Source organism: Mobula birostris, chromosome 11 (assembly GCF_030028105.1).
Source record: "Mobula birostris isolate sMobBir1 chromosome 11, sMobBir1.hap1, whole genome shotgun sequence".
NCBI lineage: Eukaryota > Metazoa > Chordata > Chondrichthyes > Myliobatiformes > Myliobatidae > Mobula > Mobula birostris.
In genome coordinates, this window is record NC_092380.1 from 65,631,637 (window position 1) to 65,648,202 (window position 16,566).

General features: G+C 38.1%; 1 protein-coding gene across 4 annotated transcripts in view; it reads right to left on the bottom strand.

Moving 5' to 3' along the window:
• The window catches only part of LOC140205152 (synaptotagmin-7-like), a 553,316-nt gene that overhangs the window by 129,375 nt on the left and 407,375 nt on the right, over window positions 1–16,566 (bottom strand). For 2 of the 4 annotated variants that reach the window (XM_072272425.1, XM_072272428.1), the window contains exons 4-5: window positions 7,777–7,908; window positions 7,116–7,319 (exon numbers count right to left, since the gene is read on the bottom strand). The exons of 1 other annotated variant lie outside the window; for it this stretch is intronic. In XM_072272425.1, coding sequence (XP_072128526.1) covers window positions 7,116–7,319; window positions 7,777–7,908 — 336 coding nt within the window. The remainder of the gene's footprint in view (window positions 1–7,115; window positions 7,320–7,776; window positions 7,909–16,566) is intronic. One more of the 4 variants, XM_072272426.1, reaches the window with a different exon arrangement.

Genomic DNA, 16,566 nt, shown 5'->3' on the forward strand with positions numbered 1-16,566 from the left:
GAATAATTTATTCTCTAACATCCTTTTCTATCCTATGGAATAGAACTTTGCATTTTTAAAGAATATAGTACAATAAAAAAAATCTGTGCATGAAGGCATCACCCCAGTTTCACTCCCAATCGACCTTAGCACTTATATTTTGCTATGATACACAACAAGCTGGGAAGTACTTTGTGTCAACATTAAGTATCAGAAAAATTGAGAGATGATTGCAAAAATGACATTAATGATAAGCTTTAAAAGGTGGCAAAACAAATAGCAAGTGAGAGGATCAGTTAAAATCTTCCAGGGAGTAAAGTCAAGGCAGCCTGAGACCATGATACCACTACCATTATTGTGACAGAAGAGGGGTATCAGGCAGAGAAACTAGAATAGAAGATTGTTGGAGGATGAAGAGAAAGAAACTGTCAAAGCTGTGGGAGTATTGGTGAGTAACAGTATGGATTTTGAATTAGCCAGTTTGCAAGATAGGAAGTGAATCGGGACCTTACAATCCACGAGAGAATGCAAGCAGTTTGTAGAGGATAGAGCTGGTGGAAGCACAGATAGAAAGAGCATTAAATTAAAAGTAACAAAGGCACATGTCAGTAGCTATAAGTCTGAGCCAAGGTTGATTGTACCTCAAGTTACTGAGCTGGAAGGAAGCAATCTTGACTTGAAGCTCAGCTTAAGGTTGATCGCAGGCTTTCAAAGGTAAGTGACACAGGACAACAGAGTTGAGAGAAAGGCTACAGTATGTTTGGGATGCCAAACATACCTTTATTTTTGCCAAATATTTTGATGAAAAGCATTCTAAATCCTTCATGACTTAACTCGACTGCTGGTGATCAAACCAATAATAGAGTAGCTGCAGTCATAGAGAGACATATCCGCAATACACATAATCTTGTCTCACATATTATTGATGATGTTGTTGAAGGGCTAATTTTTCAAATGAGGAGATAGAGTTGAAAACAGAATTTGGGAAAATTCCTAAGAGACCATAGGAGAACAGGAGTGTGTTGATGCAAACATCTGCTATGCACCTTCTATGAGAAAAGATGCTATATATAGCAAACACATTACAAATTAGCAGAAACATTAGCACAAACACAATAATAGATTCTTACAGATAAACAACAGTGTTTTGAAAACATATAAACAAGACAAAACCACTTTGCAAAACCACATGAACAACTAGAAATATCAAATTAAATAGCAGATAGTATTGATGACTAATTTATAAGACAGAGCCGCGAAGGAAAGGAATATTTACTTTGGGCTGGACTGCACTGACTCTCTGGGCAATCACCTTCCAGCTGCACCTAGAGCATCACTATGCTCCAGAATTTGGCACATGAGCAACTTGGTGTAGGTATACAAAAGATGCTCATGATCAAAGTTGGGCTCATCTGATCTCTTGCTCCAGGTACTATATTTAGTTTCCTACTGAGCTGAAGGGGTTAGATACGCTTGGTAATAGGCTGCTCATTAACAAAAATCCAATAATTTCAAGGAGTTTACTAACATTCACTGTAAAAGAGGACAGTGACTTTTTTTGTAATTTTGTTTTAAAGGATATTGATGTTTTCAGTTAACTTGTATTAAGTTTGCTTACATTTGATTCTGTGAATTGATTCTTTAATTTGCTCATTAACATTTGTGTAAAACCTGTTGCCTTTGCCCCAGCAACTGCTCTCAGTCCATTGTGCTCTGCAGCTAACGTGCAATGCATGGGATGCCTGAAAATATTGCAGAATTCTTAATAAAGAACTTCCTTTTGCATTTTAGTTGACTGAAAGTATCTGTGGTAAACCATATATATATGTTGTAACTGGGTTACCTGTCTGGACACGCCCCTCTGCTGACTGCTCCTGTGGCTCCTCCCACAGACTCCTGAATAAAAGCAATGTGCCACTGCTCCTCCTCTCAGTCCAGGGCAGATACTCAGCATGGTCGAGGTCACATTTTACTGCTAATAAAAGCCTTTCAGTAGTTACTCTACTTCCAGTCTTTTGGAGTAATTGATAGTGCAACAGTATCCTTAACTTTAATTCTTCTGTCCTCCTGGTTTACTTTGATGGCTGCCTTCCCTTGTGATTAAACTCTATGGTATGAATATGTTTGTCCCCTTTCCGTGTACGCTATGCGCAGAGTAAAAACAACTTGTCAGCCATCATCCAGTTGCTTCTTTGTGCTGTCAAAAAGTAACATAAGTTCTAAACGTCTATTTTCCTTCTGCCCAGTTGTTCCTGAATGTTCAATGATAGTCATGTCAGGATAAAGAATTCTAAGTTCTGCTTTTCATGAATACAAGGGAACTACAACTCTGAGAAACTGTAACTGCAATGGCAACCAGGTGATTGTCCCTGACAGCACATTCATCATATTAATTTGGCTCTACAGCAATGAATACAAAACTGTCTGTAACATATTTGGGAAAATAATGGAATTGGAATTTACTGGACCTGCAGACCGTAGTTCCAATGGAAATCACTGACTCGCAGCTATTGAGTCTCATGGCTTGGATTTACGTGCAGGCACTGCCACTCTTGAAACACAGATTGCACTGCAAGTGCCAATACACCCGCTAGTTCCATGGGTTCCAAAGATGAAGCCTAATATTGTTTCCCAAATATGATCAAACTAATGTGGGTTTAATTATTGATTACTATTGATTTAATTACTTTATAGTCAGAAGCATCAAAATATGTTAAGTTCCTTGACAGTAGACTCTTCTACCTGATTCATCTTCTATCAGAACTTGTCAGTGGTAATCCAGCATTTGGGCTTCTAACTATACCACCTGAGGCCTACATGCTGGTAATACCTCCCCGCAGAACTGAAAGTGTGAGGAAAGACTGTATTAAAATAGGTGGGAAGGTATGTTATGACAATAATATGGTGTTTCTCCAGTGGGATGTAGATAGACTGAGGTAGATAGGTAGATTGCCTAGTTGGTCAAAAACCTGGTAAGAAGTGTTTAATGTGAGGAAGTGTGCAATCATGCAGTTTGGTTAGAGGAATCAAAACATGGATTGTTATCAAAATGGAGAGAGGATGAAAATGAATGAAGTTCAGAGGGATCTAGATGTTCCAGTGTGTAAATCATGAAAACTTAGCAAAGTCCAATAGGTTAAGAGAGCAGATGACATGTTGACCTTTTTTGCAAAGATGTTGGAATTTAAGGATGGGGAAGTTTTCTAACAGATGTATTGGGAGTTGATGAGGCCATACTTGATATACTGTGTACAATTTTATTCCCCTTACCGTAAAAAATGGCTATAGTAACATGAGCCAGTCCATGGGAGATTCACGAAGCTAATTCCTGGGATGAGAGTGTGGTTCCATCAAAAGTGGCCGATGGTTTTGGCCTACATTTTTTGGAGTTTAGAGGAATGAGAGAGTGACATTCAAACATCTAAGATCCTTAGGGCTTGACAGGGTGTAAAGGCTGAGATGTTTCATCAGTGGTAGAACCATAAGCAACAGGGCAGACTGCAAAATAAAGTGTCGGTCATTTAAAACTAAGGTATGTGAGAAATTTTCCCGAGAGTAGTGAAGTGTTGGAATTCCCATTAAGAGAATTCAAATATTTAAAATGCTGTGAAACTGAGGTTTGTAGGACATTGACACAGAAGAGGAGTTGAGGACAATATAGATAACCCGTGATTATTTTGAACAGTGTGGTGGACTTGTGGACCTGGTGGCCTAGTCCTGTTCCTATTTCTTGCGTCCTTGTGATTGGCCTTCCACATCAGGAACTGCAGAGTACAGGCATGTCGGGAATGCATGTGGAAACCAGATCAAATTCAATCTGGCCCAATAAAGAAAAGATGATATTTTCTCATTTTCCACATCACTAACATCACTGACATCTGTGGAAATCATTCTTACTGCAGAAAAGTTAGCACTAAATAGTTTAACTTCTATTGTTAACTAACAATCGTCTCTTGAAAATAGAATGACTTAAGCTATGGTTCTCACCGAGCCCAATGTCATCTTTAGGTGCAGAACTTAGTTTTTCTTTCATTTCACTTAACATGAGATTCTGAACTGCTGCAATGGCTAAAATATTGCATAATGATATGAAATGCAAAGTATTCTATGAGGTATAAATGGCTAAATTCAAAACAAAACCTCAAGCAATACAAATAAAAAACATTTAAATCCCTCACAAACACTACTGATTGTAGAACAGATGATGGAAGAACACGTGAAGTAGAGATTCAAACCATAGTATAGGTAACCCATTCATCATCTTAAAAAAGCCATGTTGTGTGGCAGTGGACACACACACATAATTGTTCACTCCACACCGTAATGGAATCTGAGCCATGCCTCTCGAAAGCCAGCAAATTTAAATTCCCTTCAATACCTTTTTTTGCAGAATTAAGCTACACATTAAGTTAAATCTAATCAACTAAATATGTAGTTTGAGTTGTCTGAGAATGACAATAGCACTCAGATACTTTAATACTAGATTTTGCAGGTTGTTTTTGCCTGAAGCAACTCTTACAAATGCATTATGCCTTCAAATGCTCAAAAAATTATTAGCTTTGATATTAGTAAGGAATTTCAATAATTATATAGAAAACTTCTGAATTATTTGAATAATTTTGCTTAGTATTACTTTGAAGTTATTCCTCACCATGGTTACTTCCCTATGAAAACATAGAGCAAGAGTTTGAATTTATGAAGCCCTCTCACTTATAATTAGAACTACCATGGACTCAAAATCACACTCAATCTTCTTTGGACAGTTCTAAAGATACACTCTCTGATCTAGTAAAAAATACAAAATGTTTATTGACTCATGCTTTCATAATTCAACTAAGGAAGAGTTCCTTCCACAAACATTTTTCTTTAATTCAGCAGATGTGCCCTATGAAACTTTTGATATCAATCTATTAACTCTTTATATATTAATATCTCAAGGCTCTCGAAGTATATTTAAATTTTAGCAGGCAGAATTTAATGCCATTCCGTACTACTTTTGAGAAGATGCAACGTAAGCATTCTGGACAAGTTGTTAGATTATTTTTCCGGTTCTGAAACAACGTGCTACCAAGTCAGGATGGTAGGCAATTGGGTGGGAACTTAAAAGAGGAAGTGCTTTCATGTCTTTGTCTTCTTCTCATTCTAAGTGACAGAGGTGGTCAATATCATTCCAGTGGGAAATTTCCTGCAATGCATTTTGAAAATACTGACTGAAGCTACCATGCCCCAATAGAGGGAGTGCATCTTTTTTATATATATATATCCATGGCAGGAGGGGCAAGCTGGGGGTAAGTGGAAGGGGTAAGGCATGGCTTGACAGAGACACTGGGGCTAACACCACCTCCCAAAAGTCTGTTGGTGCAAAGGCAAATCTCTTGTCTGAGCCAAGTGCTAGACAACTACTTAGAATGCAAATCAAGGAGCCATGCATTATATTGGATGCTGTTTAAGATTATCTTGTCAAAGGGGGTCTTCTGCTCTCTCAAACATTAACTAGTGGTCTTATGAAATACTGATTTCACCTATACTTGTCTTTGCAAGACAACCAGGGTCACTCCTCCAGACGCTGTTAAAATAGACCGACCCTGATCTCTATCGTACCTGAATTCTTAACCCCTTCTAGTCTGTTACACTGATGTGCATATGCACCCACACCACTGCATTCTGAACTTGTATGAAGTTTGGCAATTTGGCACCACTGAACTCTGATGTTACAAGCCTGCCAAAATATCCAGGCTCAGAAAAGTAATCTGCATGATGTGTTATTTAGACATATGCCACTATTGCTATATTTTACACCGGGCCCCAGGCTCTTTTAGGCTACTGCTCTTATAGATAACTATGAAAAAAAATTGCTAAAATTCTAAAATGAAACTTCTGCGCAGTATAAAGATTAATAATTAATATCAAAGGAGTATTTGCCTCCTTAGTGAGATTGGTCTTTGTGTAAATTCTCTGACACACAGTTTCAGGGATGTGCAACAATGAAAAACATATGCTCCAAATTCTGCCCGACACACAATTCTTTATCGGGTTACCCAAAAACAGATAAAGAAAAACTGGACATATTTTCCCTATTTTACCACCAGAGAAGAAAAGGACATCAGAAGCAAATAATCCCTGAATAAGTTAATTAAAAGTTATGGTTCTTTTAGCCACAGATACCAGCCATTGTCGAGGTGCAAGCTATTGAGAACATGCCATTACAATGAAATTCTGTAGCAATTGCAAGGATACATCCATGCAAAAAAGGGTACATCTCACACGCATAACCTACTTTTACTTTCTCAAAATATCTCTTCCTAGAACTGCTTTAAGTTAGTACAACCCATTCTTTTTTTCTGCTTGGGTCTGCACCTGATTCTGGAACAAGATCAGACAAGGTCCATTTAATTTTCCTGAATTTCTAACTGAGAAGAGATCTTGTTGCTTAAATTAATACATCCCGCGCTGGAGCTCGGTTTGATCAAATTTTCTGTCTCCTGTATGGTGTCCCTTACAAAATCAAGGACTTCCTTTTGAATAAGTCAATACACAGTTTGCTGAAGAGACCTTCTCACTGAGCCTACACCAACAACACAGTAAGTGCAATTGCTGTTCACTCAGAGGTCATAGTTCCATTGGTAGCAAAGCCAGTGAGCAAATGCCACCAAGAAAGGAATACTGCCCTGCCAGCTGGATGTCAGACATCATGTTTGTCAATATATGACAACCTGGTCACAAAGGACAAATCATTCTCAACATATTGCTATTGGGAAAAGAACACGTGTCTCCTACAAAGCAACTCCAGTCAGTCACAGGGAGAAAGCTGGCCCATGAAACTGCAATGAACATCCGTCATTTATTAGATCCACAGCATGCTAAATAAAGTGTTAGTGAGACTTTCAATGGTATTGTGGGCATGATAAGGCAAATTATGGTCATGGCAAGTGGATGGATACAATTACAAAGCATATGTATTCTTAAAACCCATGCATGTGCAAGTGTAATGGACAAATGATAGGATCCAGTGCTGCTGGGCAGTCATGTTGTGAAGACACTTATTAATTTCCTGCAAAAATTATTTCATTATTGAAAGACTGATTTCTTTGGCTGTCACGGTCTCAGTAAGTATGTAACTACTCATTTAAACTCACTTAGCTTGGTTGAGCTTGCCCGATGCTAGGAGAGTCTGGACTGTGTGCCAGCGCCCACCTTTCCCAACCTTCCCATTGGCAGCTTCACCCCGATTACTGATGGAAGATCCGCTGCTCTTCATGCTGTTGCTGCGGGTTTGCTTCTCGGCCGTGCGTGTTTCTTTTTCAGCTACTGGAGCTTTGTTACCGGACATGAGAGAGCCACTAGTACGGACAGGAAGCAGAGTGGACAGAGAGTGAGTCAGCCCTGATTGAAGATTGGAGTAAAGCAGATCTGCTGCTAAAGCACATCAGTGCACACCTACGCAGCCCTTTCTTCCAAAGCTCAAAAAAAAAACAGAAGGGGATTAAGCAGCCAGAGAAATTCTATCAACAGCATCAAGACAGCATTTTAAAAAATGTTAGTTCTATCACACAGTGTAACAGAAACCTCAACGAGCAACCCTCTGCTATCCCACATTTGGAAGATAGATCAGATGAGTTGTGAACTTCAAGCAGGGCACATGATCAGGAGGGTTGTTCGTCTCCATGGGGTCAAGTTATCCATGGGGTTGCAAAGGGTTTGGGAATGGGCGTGAGTGGGTGATTGGGTGGATAGGTAAAAGACAGAGGAAGGAAGCTTTACATACTATAGAAAGCCAAACCATTGAAAGAAACTCACTTGAGTGAAAGACGTGGGTCACCATAAGGTGCATAAGGCGAAATGTTTAGAATGAACTCCTTTGGAGGGTAGGAACTCCATTTCTTTTGTACAGTGCTGTCATTGTTATTCCAAAAGTCTTTGTCAAGATCACTAGAACAGCAAAGAGAGAAAAGAAGGAAAACACAACAGAAGCTGAAATATGAAAAAATATGTTTGTTAAAGATGGACTTTATTACTGTGGTTGAATACTTGGTCAGGTGGTGAGCAAATTCCCTGGCAGAGGAAACAGCATTTAACAACTGAGCTCAACATGAATCAACAGTTTCAATGTTCATGCCCAAATCTTTGGCGAAACTTGAAATTTTTTTGTGTGAGATTTGTCTTAAAAAGAAAACAAGTTTGTTAGCCAAAGGACTTCAGGAAAAGTACATTTTGCTAAGCAGAAGATATACTGCAGGGAGCAAAGTAGCTGAATTGTTAGTCAGGAACAACAGAAAATGGCATCTCCAAGAATTCTCTTTTCACAAAGTTCCTAGTAATTACGTCAAACCCATACCTGATTGACGTCATAATAGGTTGTGCAATGCTTTGAATACATTATGTACTCAAACCCCTAAATCCCACTACATGATGTTTCTACTTCCTTCAGGCAAAGGTAAGGTGTAGAGGGAGCATTCACCCAAATGAGTTTATACAAAGCATGATGACATTCAGCTTGTTTACCAGGTCTGAAGACCTTTCCATTCTCATTCAACATCAAAAGGAAAACAGGAGATTTTATAATGGCAATTACTGGAATCCCCTTCTCCTGCAATATTTATGGCACACACAACTTCATCGTGTGATAGAAATTCTTGACCTAAATCCTTCACAAGTTTGTGAACAAAAGATGAGTAAGGAACAAGATATAGACCACCTGTTAGTAAATGGGTTTAGTTCTAATGGGCATTTGATGCTTGGGAAGGATTCAGCTGGCCAAAGGTACTGTCACTATGCTGTATTACTCCACGACACAGAGGTTCACTTAGAAATGGAGAAAGCAATTTTATACTTAAGAATGAAGGAATGACTAAGCTTCTTCCTTTGCTTCTACTTTTTAGAATTGAAAATGAAAATGAGAATCTTGGTGCAGGTGGGCAAAAGGACCTGTTTCTGTGCAGTATCTCCTTATAACAATATGAAACATCTGTAGAAGTTGTGGAAGATCTTCACTGAAGGTAACTATTAAAAAAAACAACTGTTTGAAATGATAACAAATCAAAACATGGAGAAATCAACAAAAGAAATAGATCATATAAGACAGGAGATGAGGCAGCAGAGGTACTATTCATAATTTTTCAAATCTTTATCTAAGAATGATTTGTTTCCTAAAGAAAGAAGAATGTGTTCAGTAGGGAAATTGTAGAAAAGTTAGCTCTAACTGCATTATGGGCAGACTTTCAAGTTGAAATTTTCTTTTGCCTCTAATGGGAACATCAAGTATCAAGCATTAAGCATCACTAGAATATTTGAATTGCACACATGGTTACTGAATTTGTTCATGACAAATGTTGAAGAAAACCTCCTCCACCTCTCCCTTCTAAACCACCCTGGGCTATAAAAATCTTCAATTTAGTAAGCATCTTCCCTATCTTTAAGATATTCAAAAGCATATCATAGAAATGAACTACTTTAACTTAGATTAACAGATTGGTTAATAAATGAAATAGAGTTTTGAAATGTCAGATCGATTGAAACAAACACTGAGCCTGAATTAAATCAAAATTGAGGAACACAATGCAAATTAGGCAAATCAAAGTAATTAATGTGGATCTGTTGACTAATTTAATTGCACTTTTTGAAAGAGCATGATATCATGTAAATAGGAAACCAGTGACCCTCAGTTGAACATCCCATTTAAATGGAAAATTAGATCATGTGAACAACTTGGTAAGAAATTTATGGGGATGGTTAGATCATTAGGAAGCAATAGTAAGCAACAATAAAAGTAAGATTTTTTTGAAGTTGCAAGATGAGAACAGGAATGGGTTCAAGATTCAAGATTGTTTTGTATAATTTCCAGTACACAAGTGTAAAGGAGACTGAAATTGTTACTCCGGATCCAATGCAGCAAAAGAAAACAACACAATAAGATAAAAAACACAAAGTAATAAAAAAGTACAATAAATATAAGTACATAAGATAGCTCTTATACATAGATTGATTTTGTGTCAGTAAAGTGATGCTAGACACTGGGGTGCCTATACATAAGGTGTTCAGAGAACCTTTACCAGTTTTATTTTTTAAATAGATGGACTGCCAATAAATACAAGAGAAATTGTATTGACATTTGATAACGGAAATGAATTTGGAAATGAGGAACAATGCAGGATACTAAGACTCAGTTTTGTGTAGTGAATACATAGAAAGCAGGTGTGGATTGGCTTGAGCAAGTGGGTTAGTGATAATGACCACATGAGATTTCCTCAGGATTTAATGCCCATTGTCATAATACATATCACCAAGAGATCTTTACCCTATCAGGAAAATCTTTATAATCAATTTTAGAAAATTTTGCTTGATATTCTCAAAAAAGTTGGCAATTCATTTCACTGGGAGAACATTCCTTATTGCAGCAACTGACAATCCCTGTTCTCATACCAAATGGTCTACTAGCCTCTGGAAAATAATGGCAAATTTAATGCTAGCATCTACTCTTTGGAGCATCACCTTTGGTAAAGACTGTCAAGATCTTGGAAGTGTGCTCAAGAGATATACGGGGGATGAAAAATTTAGTTAAAGAGCTGGGTGTTGTTCCAAAAATTTATAATAGAAAGTAAGGAAACATAAGGTAAGGAAAAACTGTTGGGTTGATCGTTAAAATAATTTAAAAAGAGAACAGAATGTTGATGGAAGTACCTTTAAAAATTAGTAATAAAAGCAGAAAATGCTGGAATCACCTTTCCTCTTTCCCAGTGTTGACAAAGCATTCCACGTGTGAAATGTTAACTGTTTCTCTTTCTACAGGTGCTGCTTCACCAGCTGAGGGTTTGCAACATCTTCTGTATTAGCTCAGATTTGTAAAATCTGCGGCTTTTTTACACTTTGAAAATATGATTAAGAATATATCACCTGACAGCATTTGGAAATACTTTCAGAAGCAGTAACTTTCAAAAAGGGAATAAAGAACGCATAGATACTTGAAAACGCTTTTGTGTTTTAAAGAAGAGACTAAGGTGAAAGAGTAGGGAATTGGGATTGGGATTGGGATTAATTGATGTCCTCTACTAAATGGGCAGCCGGGGAATCACTTCTGAGCTATATAATTTTATGATTACCACCACTAATCTGTACATCTGAACTCACTGAGGATCAAATGGAGACTTAGCATTTAGAAACCTTCGTAGCCTCTCAGAAAGAGATTTTGGCCCTCCTTGGCACGAGAGAATGTCTCGACCTGAAACGTCGACTGTTTTCTCTTTTCCACAGGTGCTGCCTGGCTTGCTGAGTCCCTCAAGCATTTTGTGTGTGTTGCTTTGGTTCCTCCTCTGGTCAATTTATATTCATGACTCAGATCCCAAAGCAAACATATGGCGAAAAATGTCCCCCAAAGCTTTTGAAATGGGAAGATGCTGAACTTTCACTCTCAAAATGTTTGTGTTCAGCTTTTTAGCTAAAATGTGTGACACAAACTTAGAACTCATTGAAAGGTCAAACACTGCTAAAGAGGAGAGGTGATATGAAAGAATATGAGAAATTATGAACATTTTTTAAAGTTAAAATTGAATAGGAAACAAGGATCATTCTACAAACAACAAAATGGGTGGTTGTGTCAATCTTCCATGGGATAAAGTTGTGGACCAGCACAGACCCAGTATTAAATCACTGAATGGGGCCACCAAAGGACTCACACAACAAATGGGAGTCAAATGACACAAAATATTGTATATAGTTACTTTGCCCCACCATTTACTAGGAATCCAACGTTCCTCAACATTTTCAAAGGAAAGATTATAAAGACATGAAGATCTGAAAGGAGATTAATAAACCAATCCACTCGTTGGGTATTGCACATATTGCAAAGATATCAGAACCATTATTAACATAGCTATATAAAACATCTAAGAAAATTTTGATAAGTAATTAGTGTACAATTAATGACATTCCTTCTTTTAAGAACAGATAGGATCTGTCCAGGAATAATGGTCTAATTATCTTAAAGCTTGAAGGAAATATAATCAAATCCTTTGTCAAAATTATCTTCCAATAGCATCCAGAAGACAAAAATATAGCTACATGTAGATAGCATTGATTGCAAGAAGTCTGCTTGCTAAAAACTGAAATATCTGAAGAATATTATGAAAATAGTAGCAAGGCAATGGGTGAGGTGAAATGTACTTGCCAGAATGAATGCAAAATTGAATAGTGAAACTTCTCAAACTGGATACACAGGCTAGAGTGCCTTTGTTAAGAGAGAGGATTGATTTGTGCATTGCACTAAATTTATTTTTAACATTTATTGTGTGAATTCATTTGAATTTCCAAATTCATGTCTGATAAGCTTCTTTGGAAGAATATGTCTTTCAGTTCTCTGAGTCCCTTGAAGTGATGCCTGAAGTGGAAACATTATTTTAATCATATATGGTCTTTTTCCTCCTTTGAGTCTTTAAAACATGCAGTGCTGAAGAGTGAAAGAAAGTAACTAAATTATGGGTTCAGTGCATATCGGAATAGTTGTTGACCAAATGCTGCAGCTATTTGTTGTCAGTATTGTGATCCCCCCTTGAATCACAGAACTTCACTATGCTAGGGGCAGGGATCGATCTTGTATGTTTATGTCCACGCTGAAAAGGGTAAGAAATGTGGCATTTCTTATATGGTCCAATTTAATATTTCTAATATAAAGATATCTTTAAAAATTATTACTGGTTCAATTCCCTCCCCCCAATATTTCTGGCATGCTAATCTATTTTCTAACAATTTCCTTTATTATACCCACTTTCTTGTTGGCTCTCTTCAATCCAACTCCATATCAAATAGAGAAAATATCCTAATTTACCTGATCAAGAGACCTCATGAGTTTGAAAACTAAATGGAACAATAGAATGTAGAATTAGGGCCAATCAATATTACACAAATGATAGTATAGTGTCACTGCATACCGTATTGATCTGCAGTCTGATTTGTAGTTCCTTTAACATTGGGCAGAATAACCACTTACAACAATGAATCACGCATAAAAGTAAAATTAATCTGCATTTTAACATACTAACATTAACACACATTTCCTAGCAGCGGGAGACAATCCAATTCTTTTCAAAGTATGCTTTACAAGAATGGTAAAGGTGGACTTCAAACAATTGAGCCAGGGAAAATCAGTGGCAGGTACTGATAAGTTGTCATGCTGTGTACTGACGTTAAATTTACTTCTTTTCCACAAAATGTCAAATGGCAACTATATCAGAAGGCCAAATTATTCTGTTATCAGATGGCTAGATGCCAGAGCAACATAAGGAAAACTCTATTATAATATCTTTCTGAAATATTTTATATAGAATCATATTAGATGGAAGCAGAATTAATTCAAAGGCTGCAGGAACTTTTTGCAGAATATAGTATATTGACAAATCTTCAATTTAAAACTCATCTTTTGGCTTAAATTTCTCTTCAATTAAGCCTAGGTAAGTGTCTAATACAAAGCAATATTTTAATGTTCTTAGTATTTTCAGCTCTAATTATGTATTTGACTATTGGTTTAATTTTCTATTCTTGGCAAATCCCCTTGATGATGTCATTTTATTTCCAGCTCAATACCCTGACACTTGTACAACTTTCTGCCATTCATGTAGAAAAATCATTCTTTTAATTTGTATCTGCTGATGACTGACAAGATAGGCCGAAGCCAGCATGGTTTCATGAAGGGAAGATCCTGCCTTACCAATTTATTGGAATTTTTTGAGGTAATCTCGAATAAGATTGACAAGGGAGAGGCTGTGGATGTTGTGTATTTGGATTTTCAAAAGGCCTTCGATAAGGTGCCGCATATGAGGCTGCTTAATAAAATGAGTACCCATGGAATTATAGGAAAGATATTGAAATTGGTGGAGCATTGGCTGATAGGCAAGAAGCAAAGGGTGGGAATAAAGAGATCCTATTCTGATTGGTTGCTGGTTACTAGTGGGGTTCCGCAGGAGTTGGTGTTGGGGCCGCTTCTCTTTAAGATGTATATCGATGATTTGGATTATGGATTAAATGGTTTTGTGGCCAAGTTTGCGGATGACACCAAGATAGGTCGAGGAGCAGGAAATGTTGAAGAAACGGAAAGGTTACAGAGAGACTTAGTCAGTTTAGGAGAGTGGGCAAAGAAATGGCAGATGAGATACAACATTGACAAATGTACGGTTGTACATTTTGGAAGAAGAAATAATCAGGCAGATTATTATTTAGATGGGGAGAAAATTCAAAAATCGGAAGTGCAAAGGGACTTGGGGGTCCTCGTGCAGGATACCCTAAAGGTTAACCTCCAAGTTGGACTGGCAGTAAGGAAAGCGAATGCTATGTTGGCATTCATTTCAAGAGGAATAGTGTATAAGAGTAAGCAGGTGTTGATGAGGCTCTATGGGGCATTAGTGAGACCTCATTTGGAATACTGTGTGCAGTTTTGGGCCCCCTATCTTAGAAAGGATATACTGATGTTGGAGAGAGTTCAGAGAAGATTTACAAGGACGATTCCTGGAATGCAGGGGCTAACATATGAGGAGCGTCTGTCGGCTCTTGGATTGTATTCATTAGAGTATAGAAGAATGAGAGGGGATCTCAATGAAACATTTCGAATGTTGAAAGGGTTGGACAGAGTAGATGTGGAAAGGTTGTTTCCCTCGGTGGGTGAGTCCAGGACAAGAGGCCATAGTCTTAGAATTAGAGGGTACCCAGTTAAAACAGAGATGAGGAGAATTTTTTTTAGCCAGAGGGTCGTGGATTTGTGGAATTCGTTGCCACATATGGCTGTGGAGGCCCGATCATTGAGGGTGTTTAAGGAGGAGATTGACAGGTATCTAATTAGGCAGGGTATCAAGGGATATGGGGAAAAAGCCGGAAATTGGAACTAGATGGGTGAATAGTTTAGCTCATGGGGGAGCTGTGGAGCAGACTCGATGGGCTGAATGGCCTACTTCTGCTCCTTTGTCTTGTGAACTTGTGACTGGAAGACCCTCTGAAAAAATGGTTCATTTACAAAGATTATGTTTAAAATTTCCATGCTTGGATTTTTTTGATTATCACATCATCAATATTTCTTCACTAAACAAACTCCCTAGTGCTCTCAGCAGTTGTGTACCTATACTGGAATGCTGTGCTGTTCTTTGCTAAATCACAACCTAAAACTTCAGCTTTAAGGAACTGAGATTTTAAAAAGGTGTAACTTAATGCATTTTCTAAACAGTGCAATGGTTAAGGTGTTTTTGAGCAGCTACCCAATGCAGCACAGCCCCCAAATTAATTACTTTTTCACAAGCTACTTTATCACAATGATCTTTGCCTGAACAATCTGTCTGTGTTGTTTCAAAATAACATCGTAATGAAATAGATACAATGTCATTAAATATTTTTGGTTTTGGCTTCCCTGGCACTGAATGTATTTTATTTCATTTAAACTCAGTCATATCGGTGCTTTTCTTTTCTTCAGATACATCATTTGCAATAATGAATGCACCAATTTAAAAGCGACCCTAGGCATTCACTCCATCCACTTTTCTCAGTCTTCGCTCTATCAATGGTTATCCAACTACAACTGCAGTCAATGTAGTATGGTAACTTGTGAAGGCTATTGGGCTATACTTCCCCAAGCCAACAGGGGTGGGAAGAGAAGAAGAACCCCCCCGCCACTTTGCCATCCCCTTCAACTCACATACTAAGTGAGGAATGTATATAACAACAGGAATTCTGCAGATGCTGGAAATTCAAGCAACCCACGTCAAAGTTGCTGGTGAACGTAGCAGGCCAGGCAGCATCTCTGGGAAGAGGTACAGTCGACGTTTCAGGCCGAGACCCTTCGTCAAGACTAACTGAAGGAAGAGTGAGTAAGAGATTTGAAAGTTGGAGGGGGAGGGGGAGATCCAAAATGATAGGAGAAGACAGGAGGGGGAGGGATGGAGCCAAGAGCTGGACAGATGATAGGCAAAAGGGATACGAGAGGATCATGGGACAGGAGGTCCGGGAAGAAAGACAAGGAGGGTGGGGGAAACCCAGAGGATGGGCAAGGGGTATATTCAGAGGAACAGAGGGAGAAAAAGGAGAGTGAGAGAAAGAATGTGTGTATAAAAATAAGTAACAGATGGGGTACGAGGGGGAGGTAGGGCATTAGCGGAAGTTAGAGAAGTCAATGTTCATGCCATCAGGTTGGAGGCTACCCAGACAGAATATAAGGTGTTGTTCCTCCAACCTGAGTGTGGTTTCATCTTTACAGTAGAGGAGGCCGTGGATAGACATGTCAGAATGGGAATGGGATGTGGAATTAAAATATGTGGCCACTGGGAGATCCTGCTTTCTCTGGCGTACAGAGAATGTTTATTGCCGTTCCTTCATTGTCACTGATTGTGAAACCTAAAGTGTCCTAAATAACAAGAATGGCAGCAGTTCAAGTACCCTTTACCCCCTTATCAGTCTCCAAATAAATAAATTGATCACTTCTCCAATAACATTTTTATCTTCTGATATAAAATTTCATCATTTCATTTGTTTCTCCAATTTCTCCCTGACTCTTGACATTCTCATCTTCTTTCACTGGTATCCAAGATTCCTTCCTATCCTCTCTTCTACCTAGATTTCTGT